Here is a 24,914-nt window from a genome sequence, read left to right as displayed (position 1 = left end):
AATAAGAGGGATAATACAAAATTATTTTTTGTTTAGCACTGTCCTGAGTAAGATATTTTACATAAAAGATGTTTGCATTTAGTTCACGAGACAAAACAATAGCTGAATTTATTAAAATAACCCCATTGATAAGTATGTGAACCATTGATTCTCAATACTGTGTGTGGTTACCTGATGATCCACGACTGTTTTTATGTTTTGTGATGGTTTTTCATGAGTCTCTTGTTTGTCCTGAGCAGTTAAACTGAGCTCTGTTCTTCAGATAAATCCTCCAGCTCCTGCAGATTCATCAGTTTTCAAGCATTTTTGCATATTTGAACCCTTTCCAGCAGTGACTGTATGATTTTGAGATCCATCTTTTCACACTGAGGACAATTGAAGGACTCAAACACAACTATTAAAAAAGGTTCAAACATTCACTGATGCTCCAGAAGGAAACACGATGCATTAAGAGCTGAGGGGTGAAAACTTTTGAATTCAAATATCAAGGTAAATTGTACTTAATTTTTCTGCCGGGAAACATGCAAGTATCTTCTGTTGCTACGAAGGGCAGTACTAAATGAAAAACAATATATAATACAATATACAATATTTAAACAAAATTAGAAAGATTGTGACATCTTCATCCTGTTCAAAAGTTTTCACACCCCGACTCTTAATGCATCGTGTTTCCTTCTGGAGCATCAGTGAATGTTTGAACCTTTTTTAATAGTTGTGTTTGAGTCCTTCAATTGTCCTCAGTGTGAAAAGATGGATCTCAAAATCATACAGTCACTGCTGGAAAGGGTTCAAATATGCAAAAATGCTTGAAAACTGATGAATCTGCAGGAGCTGCAGGATTTTTCTGAAGAACAGAGCTCAGTTTAACTGCTCAGGACAAACAAGAGACTCATGAACAACCATCACAAAACAAAAAACCACACACAGTATTGAGAATCAATGGTTCACATACTTATGAATGGGGTTATTTTAATAAATTCAGCTATTGTTTTGTCTTGTGAACTAAATGCAAACATCTTTTATGTAAAATATCTTACTCAGGACAGTACTAAACAAAAAATAACATGCATTTTTTATCATCCCTCTTATTTTATTAAAATAATTCTCATTTTCACAGATTCTGCAAGGGGTTCACATACTTTTTCATGCCACTGTACTTACACAGGGAATCTGAACACCAACTGAACGCAACTGGCTCTGACTGGACACGTTTGAGCTCGATCAGTCATAAGTATCAATTTACATTCATAATCGGCCTTACAATCGTTAAGTGTGTCCCGGGCTTAATAGGATGTTCTTTGACTATATTCTGTAGTGTTTATATATAATATTGTCAGTATTTTGCAGTATTTGTTCAGAATATAGTGGTCCACTACCTTTCAAAAGTTCAGTATAATTTTTAAAATCTTTTTGAAAGAAGTTTCTCACCAACGGCTTCATTTATTTGATCAAAAATACAGGCATATTGTGAAATACTATTGCAATTTAAAGTAACTGTTTTCTATTTTAATATATTTTAAAATGTAATTTATTCCTGTGATGACAAACCTGAATTTTCAGCATCATTACTCACATGATCCTTCAGAAATATGCTTATTTGCTGCTCAAAGGACATTTCTTCTTTTTATTATTATTATAATCACCACCACAGTTTAAAACGGATATGCTGCTTAATATTTTTGTGGAAACTGCGATACTTTTTTTTTTTCAGGATTCTTTGATGAATAGAAAGTTCAAAAGAACATTTATTTGACTGATACTGTACATGTACATTATGTGTAGTATATTTAATAGAAATAATGAGCCTGTCAGTGTACAGCTGCCTGTGGTTGAGAAATGAGAATATTTAATGCTAAAAATCTTTTTGCATGTCAAAGTTAATTTTACTGCCTGGCATGTAAAATGAGTTTTATGTTGAAGCAAATTTATTCAGATCTAAATATATGTTGGGTCAAATTTAAAATACTGTCACATTGGTTCAATTGAAAGAATCTAAGGGGGCACTAGCAAAGACAAACCCACCACTGAAGGAAGAAGTTTTTCCCACAAAGTTATATATAGAAACTGCATCAGCTTTGGAAAGTTTGGAAAACTGCAACATATCTTAATGGTTAGAATCTGGACTAATGATGTCTTTAATACTGTTTTGCTAACTTCTATCAGGAATGTCATGTTTTTATGTTAGATTTGATAGTTGCAGGGTGTGCAGAAGGGGTTAAATACTTTTCTTAGTGTGTAACACATGTTAGGTTTAGAGTGTGTTTTAGAGAGTATTCTCATGGTGTATTCAGCAGTGTATGAGTGTGTGTTTTTGTAAGGGGTGTGTAATTAGCCCTAGACACATGCTCCTCCTCCTTTAAATACTCCTGCAGGCTGTGTTTGTTTTTCATAATCACATGGAGCAATCATATAATTTAGTGCAGGAGAAGACATGGTGACACACAGGACTGTAGTCCTCTGCGTAAAACTGTTTACTTTCACTGTGAGATGTGAAGAAACACACACACACACACACCACTGCATCATTTCATCACTGCTAGTCTCTGATGCCTGTGGATGGATGATAAAAGAGAGACCCCCTCTCTTTCATCTGTGTGTGTGTGGAGGGAACTGTGAGGCTGTGAGAAAGAAACACAAGGCAGAGGGAGGGAAAGCATTAGAGAGAGTGAGTGTCTGGGTAAAGCACTGGCGCATGACACTGATGTGTTCTGAATGCTGCAGTTCTGTGAGGAACAGCCTCAAAACCACGACCATACTCTACTCTGATCCCACATTCTATTCTGTTCTGTTCTAGTTAATTCTACTCTACTTCACTGTACTTCATTGAATTCTACTTTTTTCTTTTCTTGTCCACTTTATTCTATTGTTCTGTTGTGTTCTTTTCTGTTAATAAATTCTATTTTTGTACATACCTACTTGAGCTCCACTCAACTCTGCTCGTTTATTCTGTTCTTTTTTTACTCTATTGTATTCTGTTCTGTTCCTCTCCATTTTATCTATTTTGCTATACCCCACTCGGCTCTGTTCTTTTTGTTCTACACTGTTCTATTTATTTCTACTGTACTCATTTATATTCTACACTGTTTTGTTTCTGGCCACTTTATTCTATTCTATTCTACTGTACTGTATTCTTTTCTATTTAAGTCCATTCTAATTCTATGTTCTGTTCTTTATTGTTGTACATACCTACTTGAACTCCACTCAACTCTGCTCATTAATTCTGTTCTTTTTTACTCTATTGTATTCTGTTCTGTTCTTCCCAATTCTGCTCTACTCCACTTGGCTCTGTTCTTTTTGTTCTACTCTGTTCTATTTATTTCTACTGTACTCCACTGTACTCAGTTATATTCTACACTGTTCTGTTTCTGGCCACTTAATTCTATTCTGTTCTTCACTATTCTGTTTAGGTCCATTCTAATTTTGTGCGCCTATGTTCTATTCTTTTCTGTTGTACATACCTACTTGAACTCCACTCAACTCTGCTCAATAATTCTGTTCTTTTCTAGTCTATATTTTATTCTGTTATGTTCTTTTCTATTCTGCTTTTGTTCTACTCTGTTCTAATTAATTCTTCTGTTCTTTGTCAGTTCTGTTTGTGTGCACTTTATTCTATTTTTCTGTTCTATTCTATTCTATTCTATTCTATTCTATTCTATTCTATTCAAGTCCATTCTAATTCTATGCAGATAATTCTATCTGTTCTATTCTTTTTTTGTTGTATGTACCTACTTGAACTCCACTCAGCTCTGCTCATTTATTCTGCTTTTATTTACTCTATTTTATTCTGTTTTTTTATTCTGTTTGATCTATTCTACTCTACACCATTCTGCTCTATTATTTTTATTTTATTCTATTTCATTCTATGGTACTACACTCTACTATTCTCCATTCTACTGTACATTACAGTCTCATTTTGTTTAATTGTACTGTTCTCCATTCTCACCTGGCCTGCATATGTTTATTATATTTTACTATTCTGTTATACTATATTCTATGCTATATACTTTACTGTACTTTTCTGTTCTTATGCACTTATTTTATTACTCTGTTCTATTCTACTCTAGTCTATATATTCAGTTCTTCCTTCCTTTTCTGTTCTGTTGTATTTTATTCTACTGCCCTTGACTGTATTCTATTGTTATATTCTGTGCAACACGCTATTCTATTTTAATCGACTGTGCTCCAAGCTGTTCTTTTCCACTTGTACTCTGTTCTGTATTATTAGATGCTGCTGTATTCATTCTATTCTGTTCTACTTTATTCTGTTGTACTTCACTATACTGTTCCTTTTTATGTTCAACTTTACTCTTTGCTCTACTTACTATACTGTGTTTCTCTCCACTGCTCTATTACCCACAGCTCTGAATGTTGAGCTCTAAGACGTGAGTAAATTACTGAGCAGCCTGTGAGAGAGAGAGAGACAGAGAGAGAGAGAAGGACACAGACAGAAAGAGATAAAGGTGGAGAGAAAGAGTGAGAGAGATCTATCAGGGAAAATGGAGCATGGATGGAGCACTGTGTATTTATTGCTGTTTCCTTGACAACTCAAAGCTGTGTTTTTACTTAGTACATGTTAAGGGGCGTGTGTGTGTGTGAGAAAGTATGTGAGTTGATGAGTAATGAGACGGGGTGGGTGTGTGTGTGTGTGTGTGTGTGTGTGTGTGTGTGGAAGGAAGGGTTAAGCACTGTTGACCTGTTACGCTGAAATGAGAACAGTGCAGCTGTTTTTAGGAAGCTCCAAACAGTGTGTTTGCCTGCATGAGTGAGTGTGTGTTCTTGTGTATGACAGAGATAGACTGAAGTAAGTGAGAGAAGGGGGAGAGGTTTACTGAAGGGAAAAGCAGGCAGAGTGGTTTCCATTAGGCTCTGTGGAACACTTTCCCTTTTGAGGCTGTGGTGAGAGAGACACTGGGCTGTGAGTCAGCTACCCTCAATCTAGACGAATACACACACGTGTTGGGTTTTAGTGTTTTACAAAAGTCTCCATGGACATAATGATTTTATACTGTACAAATTTTACATTCTGACCCTAACCCTAACAGAACCCTTACAGAAAACATTATGCGTTTTTTACATTTTCAAAAAATACATAATTTAATATAAGCTGTTTTCCTCATGGGGACCGGAAATGTCCTCACAATGTCAAAAAAAATCAGGTTTTTTACCATCCTTGTGGGGATATTTAGTCCCTTTATCATAGGGATCATACACATGTATATGTGGTTTACGGGGACTCTCCATATACTGTACAAACTGTATATTTTATCCCCCTACATTACTCCTACCCCTAAACCTACCCATCACCGAAAACTGTCTGCATTTTTTGCATTTCAAAAAAATACTATTTAGTATGTTTGGTTTTTTTTTTAAGCCATTTGGTTTACGAGGACACAGGAAGTGTCCTCATAAACCATGTATACAAGAACACACACAAACACATATACACACACACACAGAGACACAAACACACACACTTGCAAACACAGTCTTCACTCAGTGCGTATAAAAGAAAAGCTGCTTTCCATCTCTGTTTTTCACACACATTCACATTAGTTTTTTTAGTTTTTTCTCACCTTCCTTGTTTCAGTTTTCACTCTCTTATTTATTAATTTATCCTCTTTTGCTCTTATTGACTGTCAATGCTGGTATATTCCACTCTACTCTATTGATTATTACACTCAATAGATCAGTAGAATTAAATAAAAGTTGGATATATTATCTGTTGGAAATCTCAGAAGCATAGACCAGGAGACTTTGGGATCTCTTGAAGCAGAAGTTACTCTTTATTGAGAAACACGCTGTGCGTCGCTGTGGTCATCCAAAGTCTAACTAAGGCAGTGACTTGGTAGTTCATATACATTCAAGGGGGAGGGATACATAGAGTAGAGGTGTGGACAATCTAAACAAAGGATGCAAATGCAGTAAGGAATCAGATCATTCCCTACATTTCCCAGCCATGATCTAATCAGCATAAATGTGTCATTCAAATGCATAGGTGCTAATCCAATCAGTCTGACAGTATCGCCCATACCTTTACATTATCATAGAGACAAAGACACTGCTGTATCTTAAGCTTGTCCTGCCAAATGGTCAGGATGTAAGATCCGCAGATCTTAAACAGATTCTTAAATTTGTAATCCCACATATCCAACTCTATTTATCCAACTTTAATACTCTAAATTGAAGTGTAAACATTGGAAAAAGGGCAAAACAGTATAGATTTATATCATAATCATATCAGTTATCAGTCATAACATAAAACTAAATATTAGTTATTGATAAAAGCCACACTTTCTGTACAGTGTGTGCATAAATAATTTTATTCATTGGGATTTGATGGGATGGATGTAAAATTATCATGTTATTGGTAAATATTATTATTATTATTATTATTATTATTTTAACATGCACTAATTATTCACAATAATTTGAGACATTAAGAAAATAAATAGGATTAATAAGATTTCATGTGTGAACAGTGTGTTCACACCAATATTATATAATGGTGCATTTAATCTAGTTTCATTGGTAATATGGACTACAACATGATCCTCTCATTCAATTAAAGTTTGTAATTTTTGTGCCACTATCATCAACAATTAGAAAAATATGATTGTTTTCAAACAGTCTGCTATTGATCAGAAAATCTCGCCCCAAACACACACAATTGTTGCTGTCGACACAGCGAGAGACAGCATAAGATGCCTTGTAGATATTTCAGTTCATTTGACAGTGATATAGTTCAGGGTTTCTTATTTAAGAGGAAAGGGCACCTCTCTCTCTCTCTCTCTCTCTCTCTCTCTCTGTCTGTGTCTGATCTCGCGCTCTCAGTTCTTCTCTTACTGAAGGACAGGTCTTCAGACTCCTGCATTGATTTTTATGAGCACTCTTTCTGTGTGTGTCAGTCTGCACCTCTATACTTCCTCTCTCACTCACTCTCCTCTGTTTGTCATTATCTCATCTACTTCATCACCCTCTCTCTCTCTGTCCCTCTCAATCAAGTCTTTCTGTCTCTCTTCTCTCATAACATGCACATTTCCCTCTCTCTTCCTCTCTCTTCTCTCAAATTTGAATTCAGTGATGCACGTTTCGGCATCATCTATTTCTAATCCTCTATCTCTCTCTGGATATATGTGTGTGTGGCTGTTCTCGCCATAGGAAGGAGAACAAGGTTGTTTATTCTCTTTCTTGCTTTCTGCTCTCCAGTTATAATCTTTCTCTGTACATGCTACGCAAACACACTAGCTCATCCTTTTCAATAATCTGTCTGTATATGTCTGTATGTCTGTTTTTCTCCCTCTCTGTTTCTTCCTTTCTCTCCATCCCCCCCTCATCTCTCTCTTCCTGATGCAATAGTTGGATCAGCCTGATGTCTCTCTTGCACATGTTGCCGTGGTGATGCTTTGGCTGTGTGCTAGACTGAGGTCATCTCACTCTTCGCATGACTCTATCAGCCCATCCTGTCTCTCGCGCAGCAGTGCGTCCTGTCTCACCTCACATCCTGTAGAACCTAGAAACGACAGTGGAGAAAATGATCAAACCCAACTTTGATTGAAACTGGAATTAAACCACTAAACCTCAAGACTAAACTGTGGCTACAAACATTCACTTGAGTTTCTAAAAATAGAACTATGTGTACAGTGTCCATGAATTCTGTTTAGTGCCGTTTGGTTTGTGGTTATCCTTGATTAAGTTTTTTTTCTGTGTGCTATAGTAGTTAATTGTTATAACCAGAGTTGGGGAAAGTTACTTCTAAATGTAATGCGTTACAATATTGCATTACTCCCTATAAAAGTAGCTAATTGCATTACTTTTTATGTAAAGTGTTACTTTTGCATTTTCATCTGGGCTAGGCTGCTTGTTTGTTTTTATAACAAAAAAAACAAGTTCAATTTAAATTTTTCATTCAAGTTCAGTTTTTTTTTAAGTTTTTTGACAAATGTAAAGGTCCTTTCACAACAAAAGTGAAACCTTAAGCCTCAGCTGAAGGAAATGCAAATTCATGCCTGTACAGTAGAGGGCGCAGCTCAAACAAACAAGCCTTTCAGCTGTTCTTCCATTCTAGAATACAGAAGAACAGGATGCAGGAGAAGTAAATGAGTAAATGCCTGCATCCTTGCTGTGCATACTATCCACCCTAAATACTATCCGCCCTAAATAGTATTGAATATTACCAAAGTCCCTTTAAAACAAGTCTTTTCACTCGGCGGCCATCTTTGAAATGCCTCTCGGGCATCCTGGGCATCATGCCCTATCTCTTTGAATGGGGAAACATCAAATTCTCCAAAACTGTTCGCCAACCTTACGATTACATTTCATATTTGAAATCACCAATGAAATCTGACAACAGCTGTCTTATTAATGTTTTATCCAAAAGCTCGAATCATGACAAAAAAACTGTATTTTTTAGGTTGGATCAAGCTAATGCGCATGCGCAGACCTAAATGCGCGTCTCTTCTGCCATGTTTCAGAGGTGCGCGTCTGACTGTTTCTTTAGAAACCGGTGCTTCTAACGGCTGCTGAAGTGACACGTGACTTTACCAGTCGGCGATTGGCTCTTATTTAGAAGGCGGGACTTATTCCACCATATTGCACGTTGCACTTTCTCCCATTCAAAACAATACGAGTGACACGTCTTGTGTTATTCTATAGTCTTTGATATTACTAACGTCACATACTATTTAGGATGGATAGAATGCATATTGAGACGCAGGCAATGTACGCTCACATTTAGCTTAGGACTAGTCTAGAATAACCATCATGTTCACACAGCAGCACACAACGCCTCTGCTCTCCCGATTTCTCTCAACATGGAGAGCTGTCAGATATTTTGTTGTAAATTTAAAAGTAATGCGTTACTTTACTAGTTACATGAAAAAGTAATCTGATTACTTACCTTGTGTTATTTGTAATGCGTTACCCCCAACGCTGGGCATAACTCATTTAAAGCTCTATAAGTTTGGTAAACTTTGTTACATTCTAATCTTTTTGCAGGCTTTCATACTATTTACTACAGCATGCATATTTCTGAATATGCCATTAACTGATTTAGTTTCAAGAATTTAAATTCTGTAACGTGACACTAATATTTCTAAGTACAGAGTATTATTGCTGATTGGATCATGAAAAGTAGGCCATAATGTTATAGGTGGAGAAAGCTTTTAAATTTACATAAAGAAGCATTTTTGTTCTTTTGAAAAGGTTCTCAACCTGTGGCTCGCGGACACTGCTGCTCGAAGTCAAGTGCAGCCTGAGACACGCCATCCACTTTGTAAAAATGTATCTTTTTCCAAAGAAGTCTCTTATGTTCACCAAGGCTACATTAATTTGATCAGAAATACAGTAAAAATAGTCATTATAATTAAACAACTGTTTTCTATTTTAATATGTTTTCAGATGTAATTTATTCCAGTCATGGCACAGCTGAATTTTCAGCAGCCTTACTCCAATCCTTCAGAAATCATTCTAATCACGGCCGGATTTATGCATAAGCATTCTAGGCATGTGTCTATGCTCGCATGTCCAATTACAATGAGGAGAAATAATATTTAATTATTATTATTATTTCATTCTAATGCTAAAACTCTTTAAGAAAATTACTTTAATGAATTAATAACATGTAAAGTATCATCACTGGCAGGCAGAAACCTCATATCTCCATATTTCGTCTTTATTTTTCTTCATAAATCATTACTGTTAGTCACACTTTTACATCTGTCTGTGGATTTTGCAAATATTTAACCAATAAAAAGTGTTGAAAACAGCTTGTGACTAAACCTCGTAATTTCATTGGCTCCTTTTAATAACATGTGATTTTGACCACATGACAGAAAAAACAGAGCTCCCACATAGCTACATCTGCAATAAACTTCATAACCTGTAAGTTGACGGAAACTTAATTCGATGCACTTACTGCCTCAGATGCAGCCGTACTAATGTTAACCGTACAAGTTAACCATCGTTCGTTCATAACTGTCAACACATTTCTGTTTTTACACACTGAGGTATGAGTCTGAGTAATTGCCTTTGGCAGTCAACAGAATATCACGCATGTTGTTAATCGAGCTTCACATTACATTTCATTTCATTTCATATGCAGTTGATGCTTATACCCAGAGAAACTCACATTGCATTTAATAACAGTTCATGCATTCCCTAGGAATCAAACTCTTGACCTTGGCTTTGGCAGGGCCATGCTTTTCTGTGTGAGCTATTTTACCTGGAATATTCAAGACCGGGGTTCAATTTTAATACCGTAAATAGAGATAATTTCATGCTCTTTTGAAAAAAGTGGCTGCCATAATGTCAGACGTGAACTTTAACACAGCCTTCGCAGTTACAGACTATCTGTAGTTAAAATATCCATATGTACTGTTAAATTAGATAAAGAACAAACTGAATAAATGAAATGCATTATTAATGGATCTAATTTTCTGATCATCATGTTCATTCTGTCCTGCGGTGCGTCACTCATTCTCTGGAGTGCGTGTTTGAGTCACTGTGTTTCTTTTCACTCTTGCCTTCATCTCATTCCTCATGTTAAGGTCAGCTGAGGTGTGTGTGCTCAGGTTTTGTTTGTGTGTGCGGATGTTTGGGAGTTAATGTGATTGTGATCGTGTATTGTGTGTATGTGTGTGTTCCATATGTATGAGGGAAATGCAGAGATGCTTTTATTTTCAGAGCAAGTTTGACTATGTGTGTGTGTGTTTGTTTGTCTTGATTGACATAGTGAGTGAATTTTAGATTGTTTAGAGAACTTTAAAAGCAGGAAAACAGCCCACCAATCAAAGGAAGCTGTGCTGAAACATGCTAATTAACACTAATTAACCTTACCATCATCGTTAGCTCAATTTGCCCTTCATCCTGCCCACATAACGCTCTCTCCAATCACACCTCCCTCATCCCCCTGTCTTATTATCTCCTCTCTCATTCCTCCTCCATTGCCCCCCCCCCCCCTCCTAAAGGCCAGTGAAGCAGAGCTGTGTGTGTGTGTGTGTTTGTCAAAGAGAGAAATAGAGAGCGAGGTGAGAGAGGCACAGAAACAGCGGGGGAGAGAGAGACGGAGAGAGAGACTGTGTATGTTTGTGTGAGCTAGACAAGAAAGACAGTCTGAGCCAGAGAGAGAGAAAGAGAGATCAAAACCTGCCTGTGGGTAAATGAATAAATCATGTCTTCCCTTCGTCCTGAGAACTGAAGCACAGATGAGTAACACACACACACACACAGACACGCACTATCTCTCTCTCTCTGTCCTGCTCCCCTTCTCTCTCTCATTCCCTCTCTAATGCAGTCTGCTCTCTTACACACACACCGCCTTATGTTTGCTATGCAAGGGCAGATAGTAATCAGAGATGGCCGCTCACACACACTGATATTATTAGAACTCTTTAAAAACGCACACATTTGGATCACACCTACACAGCTGGGCAGCAGCAGCTTTCTTTGCTGTACTGCGGTGTGCTCTTGTTAATGTTTATGGGTGAAATGACCAAAATCTTATATCAAAATGAGTAATTTTTATTGGTCATTAAGATAGATATATATCAATATATTTAATTTTGCTGAAAGTAAAGTTGTTAACAGGGTCTGAAATTAATGAGGGCACAAAAATGAAGAAAAAAGCCCCCTAAATTCAAGATAAGGGTGTCAAAAATACCCCTGCACACTAAAATCTGTTATGGCTTGATTGCAGTTTTACATTTAGATCTGCTAGCATTGCATCAGATTTATTTACACATGTTTTTTTCGTCTTTTTTTTTTTTTTTCTCAAGTACAACAGCACTCTTACTCATGTGATACAGCTTAATTGGCTGATATCAGAAGCAAATAATTACATTTATGTACACATTACATATTGTATTACATATTGCTAGTAACCATTATGATGGCCAGTAATTTAAAAAGAAATTAAATTACAACTGTATGAATGGACATTCTGATCTTTTAACTCTACTGCAAAAAACTCATTGTCAAGGAAAATTTGTTTTCTCATGATACAACCGCTTAGCATTGCATAGAAACAGTATCTACAATACTACAGTAGTGCCTGATATTATCTGCTTCTGTGCATCTCTGAAATCAAGAGCAGTTTCTGTCACACATTGATAAATGTGTCATGCTGGATGAACATCAGCACAATCAGTATCATTTGTTTCTTTAGTTCGGCTGTTTCTGTCATTTTGAAGTCAATTTAAACTGTTCACAGTTTTGCTGTAAAAGATTTCTATTCTCTGCACCTGAGTCTCGCTATGCGTGCACGTTTATGTGTGTGTGTGTGTGTGTGTGTGTGTGTATGTGTGTGTGTGCGCGTGTGTGTGTAAGAGAGAGAGAGAGAGAAAGGGAAGATGATGATGCAGACTCTGGGGTCAGCCATATACGAGTCACACAGGAGAAATTGGACTGAGGTATTAGACTAGCTAGATGAAGACTGATGGCCAGAGAAAGAAAGAAAGAGAGCGCTGATAACTGGGATTGGATTTGACTGCTTTTTCAACCAAAAAAAGAAAAAAGAAAGAGAGAAAGAAAACAAAAAAGATCCATGCAAGTCTTCCTTAACTGGTCCACTCATCTTTGTCTGTGCTTAATACAAAGTGCTTTATTTAATTTATTAAGTTTTAATTAACATAATAGAACATAACAATAAAATAAAATTATGATTCTAATAATAATTTTAAAATTAATAATATGCAGATTATTAATGAGAAATAATAAATACAATAAATACTAATTATATAATATTTAACATGTAATAAATGTTATTACTTATTAATTTTATTGATTAATAGTATATTTATATAATAATATTATTAATTGATATTTATTAGTAACAATAATTTTCTTTTCTTTTTTTCTTTGGACATATGTATTGAGTAGCTTATAGTGTTAGGAACAAGGAAGTTTAACTTAAAGGAGAGCAAGAGATAAACCTGAATCCTGAGAAGAAGAAAAATCATAGGTGTATAGAGAACGTGTGTGTGAGTGTGTTTTCAGGTGACAGAAAGAGAATGATATGTGATGTAATAGTTTTTTGGAAATAATATATTTTTAATGCACTTTGTGTGGAACAGGCAGAGGTTTTGGGAGTTCAGCTGGAGTTCAGCTTAAATATCCACACTACACTACGTTACATAATTTCCAGTCTTGTGTGTGTACAGTGAGGAGGTGTGTCTATTGTGTGCATGGATGAGTAATACCATGTGTAAATAATGTGTGTGTGTGTGTGTGTGTGTGCATGCTCTCTCACTGTCTCTCTCTATCATCCCTCCCCCATCTGAAACTGTCTGGTGTGCAACTGTTGCTTTCCTTCATCTTCATCTTTTCTTCTGGAGCTTTCAGTATGATCATTGCAGATAAAACCTTTTGCACTCCTCAAAAAAGCAAAGAAAACCAGAACTTGTCTCAAGCTGTGTTGTTTTGCTGTTAAAGGATGAAGTGGGCGATGGAAATCCGGCTGTGAGAGATGATCCTTCTCTGCAGGAACAGGTCCAGGCCTGGCTCAAACAGAACCAATTCCAGAACATTCTTCAGCAAGGTATTCATGTCTACATTCTCTCTGCTTTCGATTCTCTAGCGGAAAGATCTTTCTTATGTTGATCGTGTAAAGATCCTGTGATTTGGTTTGTTCTTGGTATCTGTGGCTGATAAGGATGCTTAAGCAATCTGATAAACTCAGAGTCGACTGTTTGAAGACTTACTGTCAAACATCTTTGCTCAGTGTATTCTGTTTGCTTGAGTACACAGAGGATTTTACATATTCAGTATCTTCATCAGTGCTGACACTCATGTTTGACTGGATTCATATAAAGCTGTAAACCACGTGAGGCCATTGCAATGATTTCCTCAGGCACAATCTGAGTTTACATGTATTAATATTAATCAAAATAAACAATTGTTATTAAGTTCATTAGCCCAACTCCAGAGGCCGTGACACACAGTAAAAGGTATCTCTTTTTGTTCCAACCAACCATGACTGCGATATGCAACAATTTACAGGGGATTCTTTTTTTTTTTCTTTTTTTCTTTTCAATTTCTGGCTAGGAACAGGGACATACAAACTGTGTCAAATGTCAATGATAATAACAGGTACTGATTATGTGTTTTATATAATCCTAAAAGAGTTTAATTGTAGTTTGAATATCATTGTTCATGACTATAATATCCATAATGAAAGCAACAATGGATAACCTCTGATATGTAAATAAAATAAATGAAAGGAAACAGGATTGTTTAAACTGTGAAATCTGTGAACAAACAAGTGTATTCCATGACAAAAATATTAGTATAGTATATATTAGTATATATTGTTAACAATTTTTTAAAATTGTTTCATTTTTATTCAATTTAGTATGTACACATTTCGTTGTGGGTAATGCAGAAAGACTATGCCCACACACTCTTCTGATTGGCTGAGATTTGTGATTAATGTTGTGGCTTGTAGCCTTGTGTCTAATATGGAAAGACAAATTGCTTGTCATTAGCATTTTAGTGCATCGAGTTTGGTTAGGACACGTCAATGTGGGATGTTCATATAGAATCTAAATCATGTGCATCACATTTTTGAATGTGATTAATCCAATTCAAATTTACAGTCCAAACCATTTATTTTATAGGTCGGCAAACAGTCACAAGATGCCTTGCATTATAGTATTTTTAGCAATGAAAATAAGGTTAACAGCAATGGTAATAGTAAAATAATCGCAACAGAAATATAAGTCACCAATGTTTGATAAATTCATTAATTCATTTTATTAATAATAATCATTACCAATTCTTTTGCCAAGTTTTATACTTTTTTAATCTTACTGTTGGTGCATTAATATGAGTGCTGACGAACACATTTTAGAACCGTCCATTTTATAACTAAGGATTTGATTCATTCAAGAAATAGTTTCATGAGTGTTTTTATGATTTGATTATCTCAATGGTGATTTAAGGTATAGAGTAAGATGTTTTGTAAAATCAATGTTAGTTATATGTGTGATATATGCTTTTGTGCGACAGGTGCTTGTTCTCTTAATGGCCTTAGAGTGAAAGTGTTCAGACAGGAGTCCAAAACCCAGTGGCTTCCTGGAGTCATCGCACATTACGATCAGAACAAAAGAACCGTAGCTGTCATGACTGACCAGGTGAGACCACATAAACACACATATATATCATGTTGAGTATGTTGCGAGTAAGGTAATGTAAAAATATGTTCTATATAAAAGGTTTTTTTTTTTAATCTTCAAAAGGTTCGAGAGACTGTGAATATAGATCCGTTGCTGGTTCAGGTGGTGTTACTAGATGATATCACCCACTCCTCGATAATGGGAGACAACTCAAAACGCAAATCACATATCACCAAGATCAATAGGATTTTTCTTGTGAGTAAAGATGATCTTTTTTTTCTTTTTTTTACATAGTTTTGGGCCAGAATCGCCCCTTAAAGTATGGTTTATTTGACAACTTTTCTTTGGGACATTTGGGGATGTGTTCATTGTAAAAAAGTGTTTGGTTAGGGCAGTGGTTCTCATAGTGTGGGGTGTTGGTGGGGGTGCGGGAGATCCGCAGAAAAAGAAAACAAAAAAAATGAAAACAGCCGTGGCAAAGGCATTCAAGTGCATGAGTGGTGATTGGCTCTCTGTCTTATAAAGTGGCACCAAATGCCAGTTCCTCCAAATCTTTCTTCTTCAAACTGTTGACTTCGCACCATCTGAACAAGCCCAATATAGATGATCCTCACTGTAGAACAGCACCTCTTCAACAGACTGCATCACATGCTGCTATTGTGAACTCGCCGCTCCCCTGCCGTGTTCCAGCGAGAAGACATACAAGAAGCTGAGCTTCTGAGGCAGCCGTCAAAAGAGCTCACTGCAGCCACTGATTATATATTGTTCATACAAATCAGCATCACTGAAATAATTACTTTTTTTTGTTTATTTAAATGAAAAGTACTGCTCTGTTATTCTCTGTTATTGTTATATATGTTTAAACGTTTCACCAGCAACACAGAATGAAACAACTGCTGATTGCCGGAGTTTTTTAAAGGTTGAGAGGGGGACACAAGCAAAAAAGTTTGAGAACCACTGGGTTAGGGATACAGAAAAAGTTTTCAGTTAGGGTTAATAGCAATTATAATTACCTTTAGTATTGACTTTATAGCAATAGAAGTCTATGGTATGTCCTCATTTAGATAGCTAAGTAAATGTGGTAACACTTTATTTTAGGGTATTTTAACTAGTTGCTTATTAGCATGCATATTACTAGAATATTGACTGTTTATTAGTACTTATTAAGCACATATTAATGCCTTATTCTGCATGACCTTATTCTACGTTCTTAATCCTACCCAATACCTAAACTTAACTACCTTACTAACTATTACTAACTATTAATAAGCAGTAAATTAGGAGTTTATTGAGGGAAAAGTTGTAGTTAATAGTGAATATGTGTTCCATATACTAAAGTGTTACCGTAAATGTTTGTATTTGTGTCTTCCAGGGCACAGAAAGCATATCAAATAACACTACAACAAATGAACAGGTAGAGACTTTAATACTCTTCCAAATGCGTGACAGCAGAATGCTTATACATCATCTTGTTTAACAACACACTCTTTTTCTGTGCTGAAGTTGTGCACCTCCAGGGCAATGCAGCAGCAATCTGCGCCGAGCTCACAGAACTGCGGCTTGGAAGATGATGAAAAAGAAGGAATGAGGGACGGAAAGAGGAGTGATGAGGGAAGAGGTGAGCTGTAGCCATGGATAATGATTATGATGATATTAAGAGCTCCATCTGTGTTAAATTACTTTGAGCTGGATTCGAATTTATGGCATTAGCTTGATATGGAGTGCTGATTTTTTTTCAAAGTGTCAATGAGAATCTTAGATGTAGCTGTTGAACTTTTTATAAATCAGTATTATTGATCTTGTTATATATATTTTTTTATTTTTAGATTCTTCCAAATCTAAAAACAGCAATGGTGAGAGAAAAAGGAAGAAAGACGATGAGGAAAAAGATGACAAGCAGAGAACAAGATGTGGGTTGAAGAGGCTGAAAGCGTGCAGTGTGGTGTCCGACCTGTCTGAGAACACTGATTCTGAAAATTCCAGCTGCAGAGTGCAGGATTCATCCTCGGATTCAGGATCAAAGAGACAGCTGAAACAGCATTACACTTCAAAGAGATCATTGGACTGTGAGGTTCACCTCTCCCATAAAGGCGGGGAACATTCCCCCGGCCAATTAGGAGAGTGCGAGACTCAGAAATTGGGAAAAACTCCTCCAACCGATTTCCCTAGTGAATCCTGCAATGGGGCATTCAGGAAAACAGAGGCACAGGAGTGTGCTGCTGGTGTCAGTGGTGGGAAATCAAATGAGAAAGGTGATGGAGGAACGACAGAAATAGAAGACAGGACTGAGGGGGCGTCTCGGGAGGACTCGGAGGCCGTGTCTGCACTGCTGGCATCCCAAGAGAGTGAACAGCTGGTCTCCATGGAAACCACGTGTGTGCTGCTACATGCATCACCTCTGGAGTGTGAAGGAGCGGAAGGTGAGCATGAGATGTCGACAAATGATCCAGAGGTCAGAGGGTCAGAGTTCACCCACGCAGAAGCTAAGGGGTCTGAGTTTAACCAATCAGAGGTCAAGAGGTCAGAATTTCCCCATTGTGTGGCTATTACCACCAGCAATGACACTGCGGTCACAGTAGAAGAGGAGCCAAGGGGTGCATCCCCTCACTCTCCTGTCAAACCTTGCAGCAAAAAGGAGGATGATGATTCTAAACGGAGATGTTCTCCAGAAGCTGTGAACGCAGAATACGGACCTGTCATTTCTTTGGAAGCTACCCACAAGCCTAGTGTGCACGTCAGTCCTTGCTCCTCTCCCGAGATCATATCGAAACCTCAGAATGTACAGGAGATTTCCAGACAGCAGAGTGCATCTCTAGAGATGTTGAAAGAGGACACTCCTCTGCTTAAATCTATGGACAGAACCCTTAGCAGCCTTAAAATGCCACCTAATCTGAAAATGACCTGCTCTGCAACTCCGGTCCTGACTCAGACTCCTTCTCCATCCCCAAACCGATCCAGAACCCCAACACATTCTCCTCCCTGTACACCTAATCGCACTCCCACTCCAGACAAGTCCTCCAAAAGTCCCCTCATTGTTGACAGGAAGGAGCCTTTCACTATATACAGAGACCCTGCTTTAGTCAGGGCAGAGCTTGAGGCCCACCCCACCTACATCCAGCCCCCTCACACACCCCCAAACCCCAAACACCACCTGAAAGCACCATCTCCCTCCTCCAGCTCACCCAGCCTTACCCCTACTTCCTCCCACAGCAAGCTACTGAGTCCCTCCCCTCATCCTGCACATCTCTCTCCCATTCCCCTCCACTCCCAGCCTCCCCTCTGCTCCCTGAGCTCACCCCACTCAACCATCCCTCACCCGCACCTCCTTCCATCCCTTCTGCCTGCGCTGCCCCCATCTGGCGCACTCTTAGCTGGACATCCTCGTATCGGAGCTATGGGCCTTCCCCACCATCCCTTAGCCCTTTCAGGTAACCCATCTCTCATGGGCCAGACCTCTGGTGCAGCTCCTCTGGCACCTCTTGGCCTATATCCCCTCCTGTGGCCTCCTTTCCCCAATGGAGCCCATAGCTACCCTGGACTGGGCCTGCAAGCATCCAAATGGACACACCCAGATGGCACTGGTATCTCTGACAGCAACGTGAGGAGGGTAAGTATCCTCACACACTTCTAGCATGCACATACCAGATTTTAGAAACAGTCATGATATTAAGCCTGGTCAGGCTGTGGTACAGAGTGGGTTGCTCTGACACATGAAGAGGTTGAGGGGACCTGGGTTTTTAGGGCTCCTATAACTCTTGTGGGTGAGATGGTAAATAGAGATGGACAGAAGATTAGGGAACAAGACAATGAAAAAAACACAACAAGTGGTGAAAAGAATGATGAACTAAAAGAAAGTCAGGCAGCAGACTAAGCCCCCCCCCCCCTTTTTTATTCATGTGGTATCAGGAAATCCTTGAGTCATCTGTAACCCACTGTTCATCTTTACATGTATTATAGATATAAAAAAGATTGTTTATCAGTGTGAGTTCTTTTGTATACTAGGAGGGGATTGACTTACGTCCTTGCACATTGTGTATCAGTTTTTTTTTTGATCTCCCTAAGCTTTGAAGTTCTTTGACTTTTCTAGATCGATCCAAAACTAAATAAATAAATACATTTGCCTGAAACTCTTGTTTTTTCTGTGTGGTAACAGAACCCCTCAAGCCCTTGGCTTTCTCAGCCCACCCCTGTTACTAATGCAGATGGTCAAGGGATGCAACCACCACTCCCCATCCGACCCTCCAGTGCGGACCCTCAGAGAGCATCTAGGAGCACTCAACATTGCATGCCCTCCTCCAAAACCACAGAGTAAGTTTCCAGCTCAACCCTGTACACACTTTTTGTTTGACTTCATATCATTGTTGGGCCTTTAATTACAGAACACTGCTTTCTGATGGTATGACAGATGTTCCTGGGTGTTATTCATTTTATATAACTGCTTATTGACTGCATTGCACTTCCAGATCACTTTCCATATTCTTCATGATCTAGAAATGGTGGCTCAGGCTGTCTTAAGCAAGATCTGAGTGTTGAATTATTAAAACTCACATTACCAACCTGGGATGTGCATTAATTGTGTGCATTCATTTTCAATTAATTTCCTATGGTCCATTGTCAATTATCTTTTTTATCATACATACTGACCCTTACAACAAGCTTTTCCACATTCATTCCTGGTGTCCTTTTTTTCTAGAGAGCTGGATAGAAGAGCTGTCGCCGAGAGCACACTCATCCACACTCACTTCAAGTCTGAACAGGAGCGTGTCCGTGCAGCATTGGGCAAAAATGGACAGAGTTACTCCCCAGTCCCCCCTGAGTCGCCTCCAAGTCGAACCAAACAGTCACTTGTTGTTTATGATCTCACAGGTGAGAGACCCAACTGCTACCAAGAAGAGAACCGGCGCATTCTTCTGGAGAGCAGTGAGGTGGCACCGTTCACTGCTAAACTGGGCTCGGATAGGGAACCGCGATACCCTAGAAGCCCCACATCCGTCCTTCCTTCCAAGGAGAGGGAGAGAGAGATGGACAGAGAGAGAGACCAGGAGAGAAAGAGAGATGTGCATGCATTCAGACACACTCTTCCTCCTCGGCCACATTCGGCCCATCCCACCCCAACCCTCACTCCGAGCAGCTACTACACATCTCTGTCCAACAGTATAGAGAACAAGCCTCCACAGCGCAGAGTGCCAGCCAGCAAAGAACTCTATGAGAGGCTCAGTGCCAGCAACACTGTTACCCCTGTCTTAACTTCTTCCAGCTCACAGGTCTCAATGAGAGCCAGACCTCCACCTCTCATTAAACGCCACCACGAGAAAGAAGAAGGTCTCCTGGGAAAGATCACAGAGCAACTTGCACATAAAGCATCTTCCATGGAAGCAGTAGAGGTAGCGACTGTGGAGAGAAGGGGGCCAGGCTCTTCTCTCATTTCTGTCTCCTCTTGTCCCCGCAATGTGCCTTTACTTCACCGTGCCCCTATTTTCCACCCTCCGGCACCAACCATTCTAGTTTCTAAAGATTCTGGACATGGCAGATTGTCCCCACCTACTCTCACACCCATTCAGCCAATGAGCTTGTCTGGTAAAGGTCAGAAGCAACAGAGGCCACCCACCCTGTTGCCTGAGCTCAAACATGTCACCTTAGATGGTAAAAGACCTGTGCCAGAGAAAGCAACTTCATTACAAGCCTGTGATAACCAATGGGGTGGAGTCATGTTTGGCAGAGAGAAAGTAGGTGGTGGGCACACAACAAATGGAGGTGTAATCAAACCTCAGTCGGCCACTGCGTCAGTCATTGTACGACCAACAAGTCACACACATGCAACAATAAATTACACAGTGTCCGACAGCTCAGTTTCCCAGGTGCATTGTGGCCACATAAAGCCATTGGAAAGTTTATCCAACCCACACTCTAAGGAGGGCAGTGTTCAGCATAAGAGAGGTGTCCTGTGGACTCCAATGGATACTGTTCACCCAATCAACATGACTGCCCAAAAGGGAGATCTCAACACACCCATAAACATGACAACCAAACCTATTAACACAGATCAACCGAGTCACAGAGCGACACACCCCTTAATAAATATGAATGCCACATGCTCTAGGATAGATCTGATCGCAGAACACTGCAAGAGGAGAGATGGTCTAGCCGTTCAACCGAAGATGGAGCCCTCTCCCACCTCTGGTTGCATTTCTAGAGACTTCCCTCATCTGAAGAAACACAGAGCTGGACTAGTTACTGCTGAATCTAGACTTAACACACATATGATTCAGCCTCAACACACTACACATCCTTTAAACACTATGAAACATACCTCTCTCCTCTCAAATAGTAGGTATGGGACTTGCACTACACTCACTACACACACTGTGTGTTCTACACATGCTTCTGAAAGAGAAAAAGAGTCTGTATTCAACACTAGCAATTCTGAATGTTTCAGACTGGCATCAGGGACTTCTAGCCCGGTACCAACAACCAAACAAGGTTTGCTAGCCAATGAGCAGATATCTGCTTCAGCTGTAACCAACCAGTCAGCTCAATTCAGTCAGAACAACTACCATAAACTGAAAAAAGCCTGGCTGACCCGCCATTCTGAGCAAGATAGAGGCAGTACGGCCTCCCAGACAATAGATGGCACTAAGACAGCTGTAACTTTGACCAGCACAAGCACCTCTGTGCCAATCAAACAGGAAGTGAATGGACTGGTGGATAATTGGTGCACTCAGGAGGACAAAGATTCCTCCTTAGACAGCAGAAAGTCCAAAATAATTGACAAGAAGCCTACTCAAGACAACTGGAAGTCTGGTTTAGAGGACAGGAAGTCTAATAGTAATGGGACAAGTTTCAATTCAGAGGACAAAAAATCTGTCATAGCCTATGAGAAACCAGTGATAGCAGGCAAGAAGTCTTCCTTGGATGATGTTAAACCTGTCTTGGACAGAAATGGAAAGCTGGAATGTAAGGAGTCCTTTGTGGAGGACAAGAAAGCAAATGAAAAACAATCAACCCCAACACATATAAAGCCTGAGAGGGAGAAACGAGGCGAGAAACGCCCATTAGAGTCCTGCGGTAACAGCGAAAGTGGAGGAGACTCCGGCAATGAGAGTGAGAGTGGTGGATCAGGACGGGGGTTTAAACGGCCCTCTAAGTCCTCTTTTAAAATAAAGCCGAATGACAACCAGAAGAAGAAAGTAGATGAGGAGGAAAAGGAAGAAGAGGCCAAACCCAATGGAACTTTGCAAAGTGCAAATGATAAGCCTCAACAGAGGCTCGCTAACAGCAGTGAGTTTTTCCACCTGTTTAAATGCTTATGTATGTTTAGGCCTGAAGAGAATGTTAATAATTAGAACATCAAAACATTGTCATTGGTATTAAAGATAAAATAACTTTCATTTATATTTGTATAGAGCTGTACAGACCTAATGGGTCTTTATAAAAGATTCTCAAAACCCTATGGAAAAAAATGAATGGGAAAATAATAAACCTTTGCAGTATTCAATGTGGCACTCTGTAGCAGCTCTGTTTAAGCAACCCGTTTAAGATTGACTGGCTGAACAATTACACATAATGTGTCTTCACTGAAATGTAATTGAGTCTCAGTTTCACCATGGCATTCAGAAGAAGGAATGAAGGCCATGACAATTCAAATCAGGCATATTCAAACTGACGCTGAGAATACAAATGTGTATTCATCTCAACTATGTTATTTCTGTTTCAGATGGCATCCCTCGCTCTGTGCTGAAGGACTGGAGGAAGGTGAGAAAGCTCAAGCAAACTGGAGAAACTTTCTTGCAGGACGACTCATGTAAAGAGATCGGGACCAATGTGCAGAAGTGCCGAGAGTGTCGCTTGGATCGCTCACGTAAATCTCAGGAGCCTGCCATCTCACCCGTCTTCTGCCGATTTTACTACTTCCGACGGTTAGTCTTTCATGCTGTTGGCTAGTGTTTAACACTGTTCTTGGACATATGTGAACTCCCAGTGATGCATTTCATTTAGGTTTGTTTCATCATTGGTGCAACATTTATTTAACTCTCATGAAGTACAGTGAAGTCCACCTTTAAAAAATTTGCATAAAACCTAATAATCGTATTATCCATGATTTAATGAAAGCAAGAATATCTGAACATTTGTACTTTGTTTACATGGTAATTTTGTGACAAATTTCCTTATTTCATTAGTTGAACAGCACAATTCATACATAACTCTAATTCTTCCCATTCTCTCTTCAGTCTGTCGTTCAGTAAGAATGGCGTTGTCCGTGCGGATGGGTTTTCGATGTCTGAGCAGACAGATGAGGAGGCGGTTACAGTGTGGACGGGCAGCTCAGAGGACGAGGAGGATAAGAAGAAGAGAGAGATGGACCTTGAGACATCAAAATCTGTCCTTGCGCTCATCGGAGACAAGTTCTGCCAGCTCATAAAGACAGAGGACACTGCTTTCACCTGGGTCAAGAAAGACAGTACGTTTGTGTGGAATGACGGATACACAAAGTCTCTTATTCCTTGTCATTTTGTCTTTTTCACCTTGCCCTGCTGTCTTTTCTCTTTTTTCCTTTCTCCAGCCCAGATCATGTGGAAGCGAGCGGTGAGAGGTGTGAGGGAGATGTGTGATGCGTGCGAGGCCACTCTCTTCAACATGCACTGGGCGTGTCACAAATGTGGCTTTGTGGTTTGCATGGACTGCTACAAAGCCAGGGAGAAGAAGAAATCCAAAGGTCACTTGCAAATAACATCACTACGGAAGAGGATTAGGGCCAAGCAATAATAAAAAATAATAAAAATAAATAAAACCATCTCGAGATTAAAGTTGTTAAATTTCGAGAAAAAATTTGTTAAATTTCAAGAAAAAAGTCAAGATAAAATGTTGAGAATAAAGTCATTAAATCACGACAAAAAGGTTATTAAATTACGAGAACAAATTCGTTAAATTATGAGAAAAATGTTGAATTTCAAGATAAAATGTTGAGAATAAACTCATTAAATTAGGAGAAAAAGTCGTTAAATTCCGAGAACAAGTTCTCGTAATTGAAAGAATTTGTTTTCGTAATTTAACGACTTTTTTCTCATATTTTAACAAATTTGTTCCTGTAATTTAACAAATTTGTTCTCGTAATTTAACGACTTTTTCTCATAATTTAATGAGTTTATTCTCAACATTTTATCTCAACTTTTTTCTCGAAATTTAACGTCATTTTTCTCATAATTTAAAAAATTTGTTCTCGTAATTTAACAACTTTTTTCTCGTAATTTAATGAGTTTATTCTCAACATTTTATCTCGACCTTTTTCTTGAAATTGAATAACTTTAATCTTAAGATGGTTTTATTTTTTTATTATTGCTTGGCCCTAATCCTCTTCCATACATCACAGATTTTACTATTGATTTTAAATTTACTTACAAGATTCCCTTTTCTTTTCACCTCTCCGTGGAAGCAGCCAGCTTAGACCGACATGCTGGTCCAATGTGGTTTATGCTGGTTTGGTCTCGAGGGTTAAAAAATTAGCTGGTATGATCAACATGGTCTTGCTAACAGAAATCCAGTAGTCATTGAAAACCTGAAAAAATCAGAAAATTTTAAAACAGTGATTTCCATTATAGCAAAGGTGATGGAAAGTTCAATCTATATAAATTTTTTTTTTTTTTAAATCTCAAAGTGGAAAACTCAAAAGAAAGTCAAAACGTCATTGATCAGAAGGTGTGGGAGAACTGTTTTCATTAGTCATGTTGACCAAGGAAGTCTTGGTTAATGGTTAAGGTAGTTAAAAAGCCTTATGAGGCCATCAGCATCCAAAACATAAAATATCCTGGT

General features: G+C 38.6%; 1 protein-coding gene across 2 annotated transcripts in view; it reads left to right on the top strand.

Annotated features, from left to right (window-relative positions):
* jmjd1ca (jumonji domain containing 1Ca) overlaps positions 1 to 24,914 on the top strand; it is a 65,107-nt gene that overhangs the window by 34,234 nt on the left and 5,959 nt on the right. The window contains exons 4-15 of one of the 2 annotated variants that reach the window (XM_067366826.1): positions 13,426 to 13,531; positions 14,044 to 14,082; positions 15,001 to 15,125; positions 15,231 to 15,362; positions 16,480 to 16,521; positions 16,611 to 16,725; positions 16,934 to 18,714; positions 19,261 to 19,415; positions 19,801 to 22,385; positions 22,822 to 23,023; positions 23,336 to 23,565; positions 23,668 to 23,820. In XM_067366826.1, the coding sequence (XP_067222927.1) occupies positions 13,426 to 13,531; positions 14,044 to 14,082; positions 15,001 to 15,125; positions 15,231 to 15,362; positions 16,480 to 16,521; positions 16,611 to 16,725; positions 16,934 to 18,714; positions 19,261 to 19,415; positions 19,801 to 22,385; positions 22,822 to 23,023; positions 23,336 to 23,565; positions 23,668 to 23,820 (5,665 nt within the window). The remainder of the gene's footprint in view (positions 1 to 13,425; positions 13,532 to 14,043; positions 14,083 to 15,000; positions 15,126 to 15,230; positions 15,363 to 16,479; positions 16,522 to 16,610; positions 16,726 to 16,933; positions 18,715 to 19,260; positions 19,416 to 19,800; positions 22,386 to 22,821; positions 23,024 to 23,335; positions 23,566 to 23,667; positions 23,821 to 24,914) is intronic. The other variant, XM_067366827.1, reaches the window with a different exon arrangement.

Source organism: Chanodichthys erythropterus, chromosome 18 (assembly GCF_024489055.1).
Source record: "Chanodichthys erythropterus isolate Z2021 chromosome 18, ASM2448905v1, whole genome shotgun sequence".
NCBI classification, from domain to species: domain Eukaryota; kingdom Metazoa; phylum Chordata; class Actinopteri; order Cypriniformes; family Xenocyprididae; genus Chanodichthys; species Chanodichthys erythropterus.
This window is presented reverse-complemented; position numbering and strand designations above follow the sequence as displayed.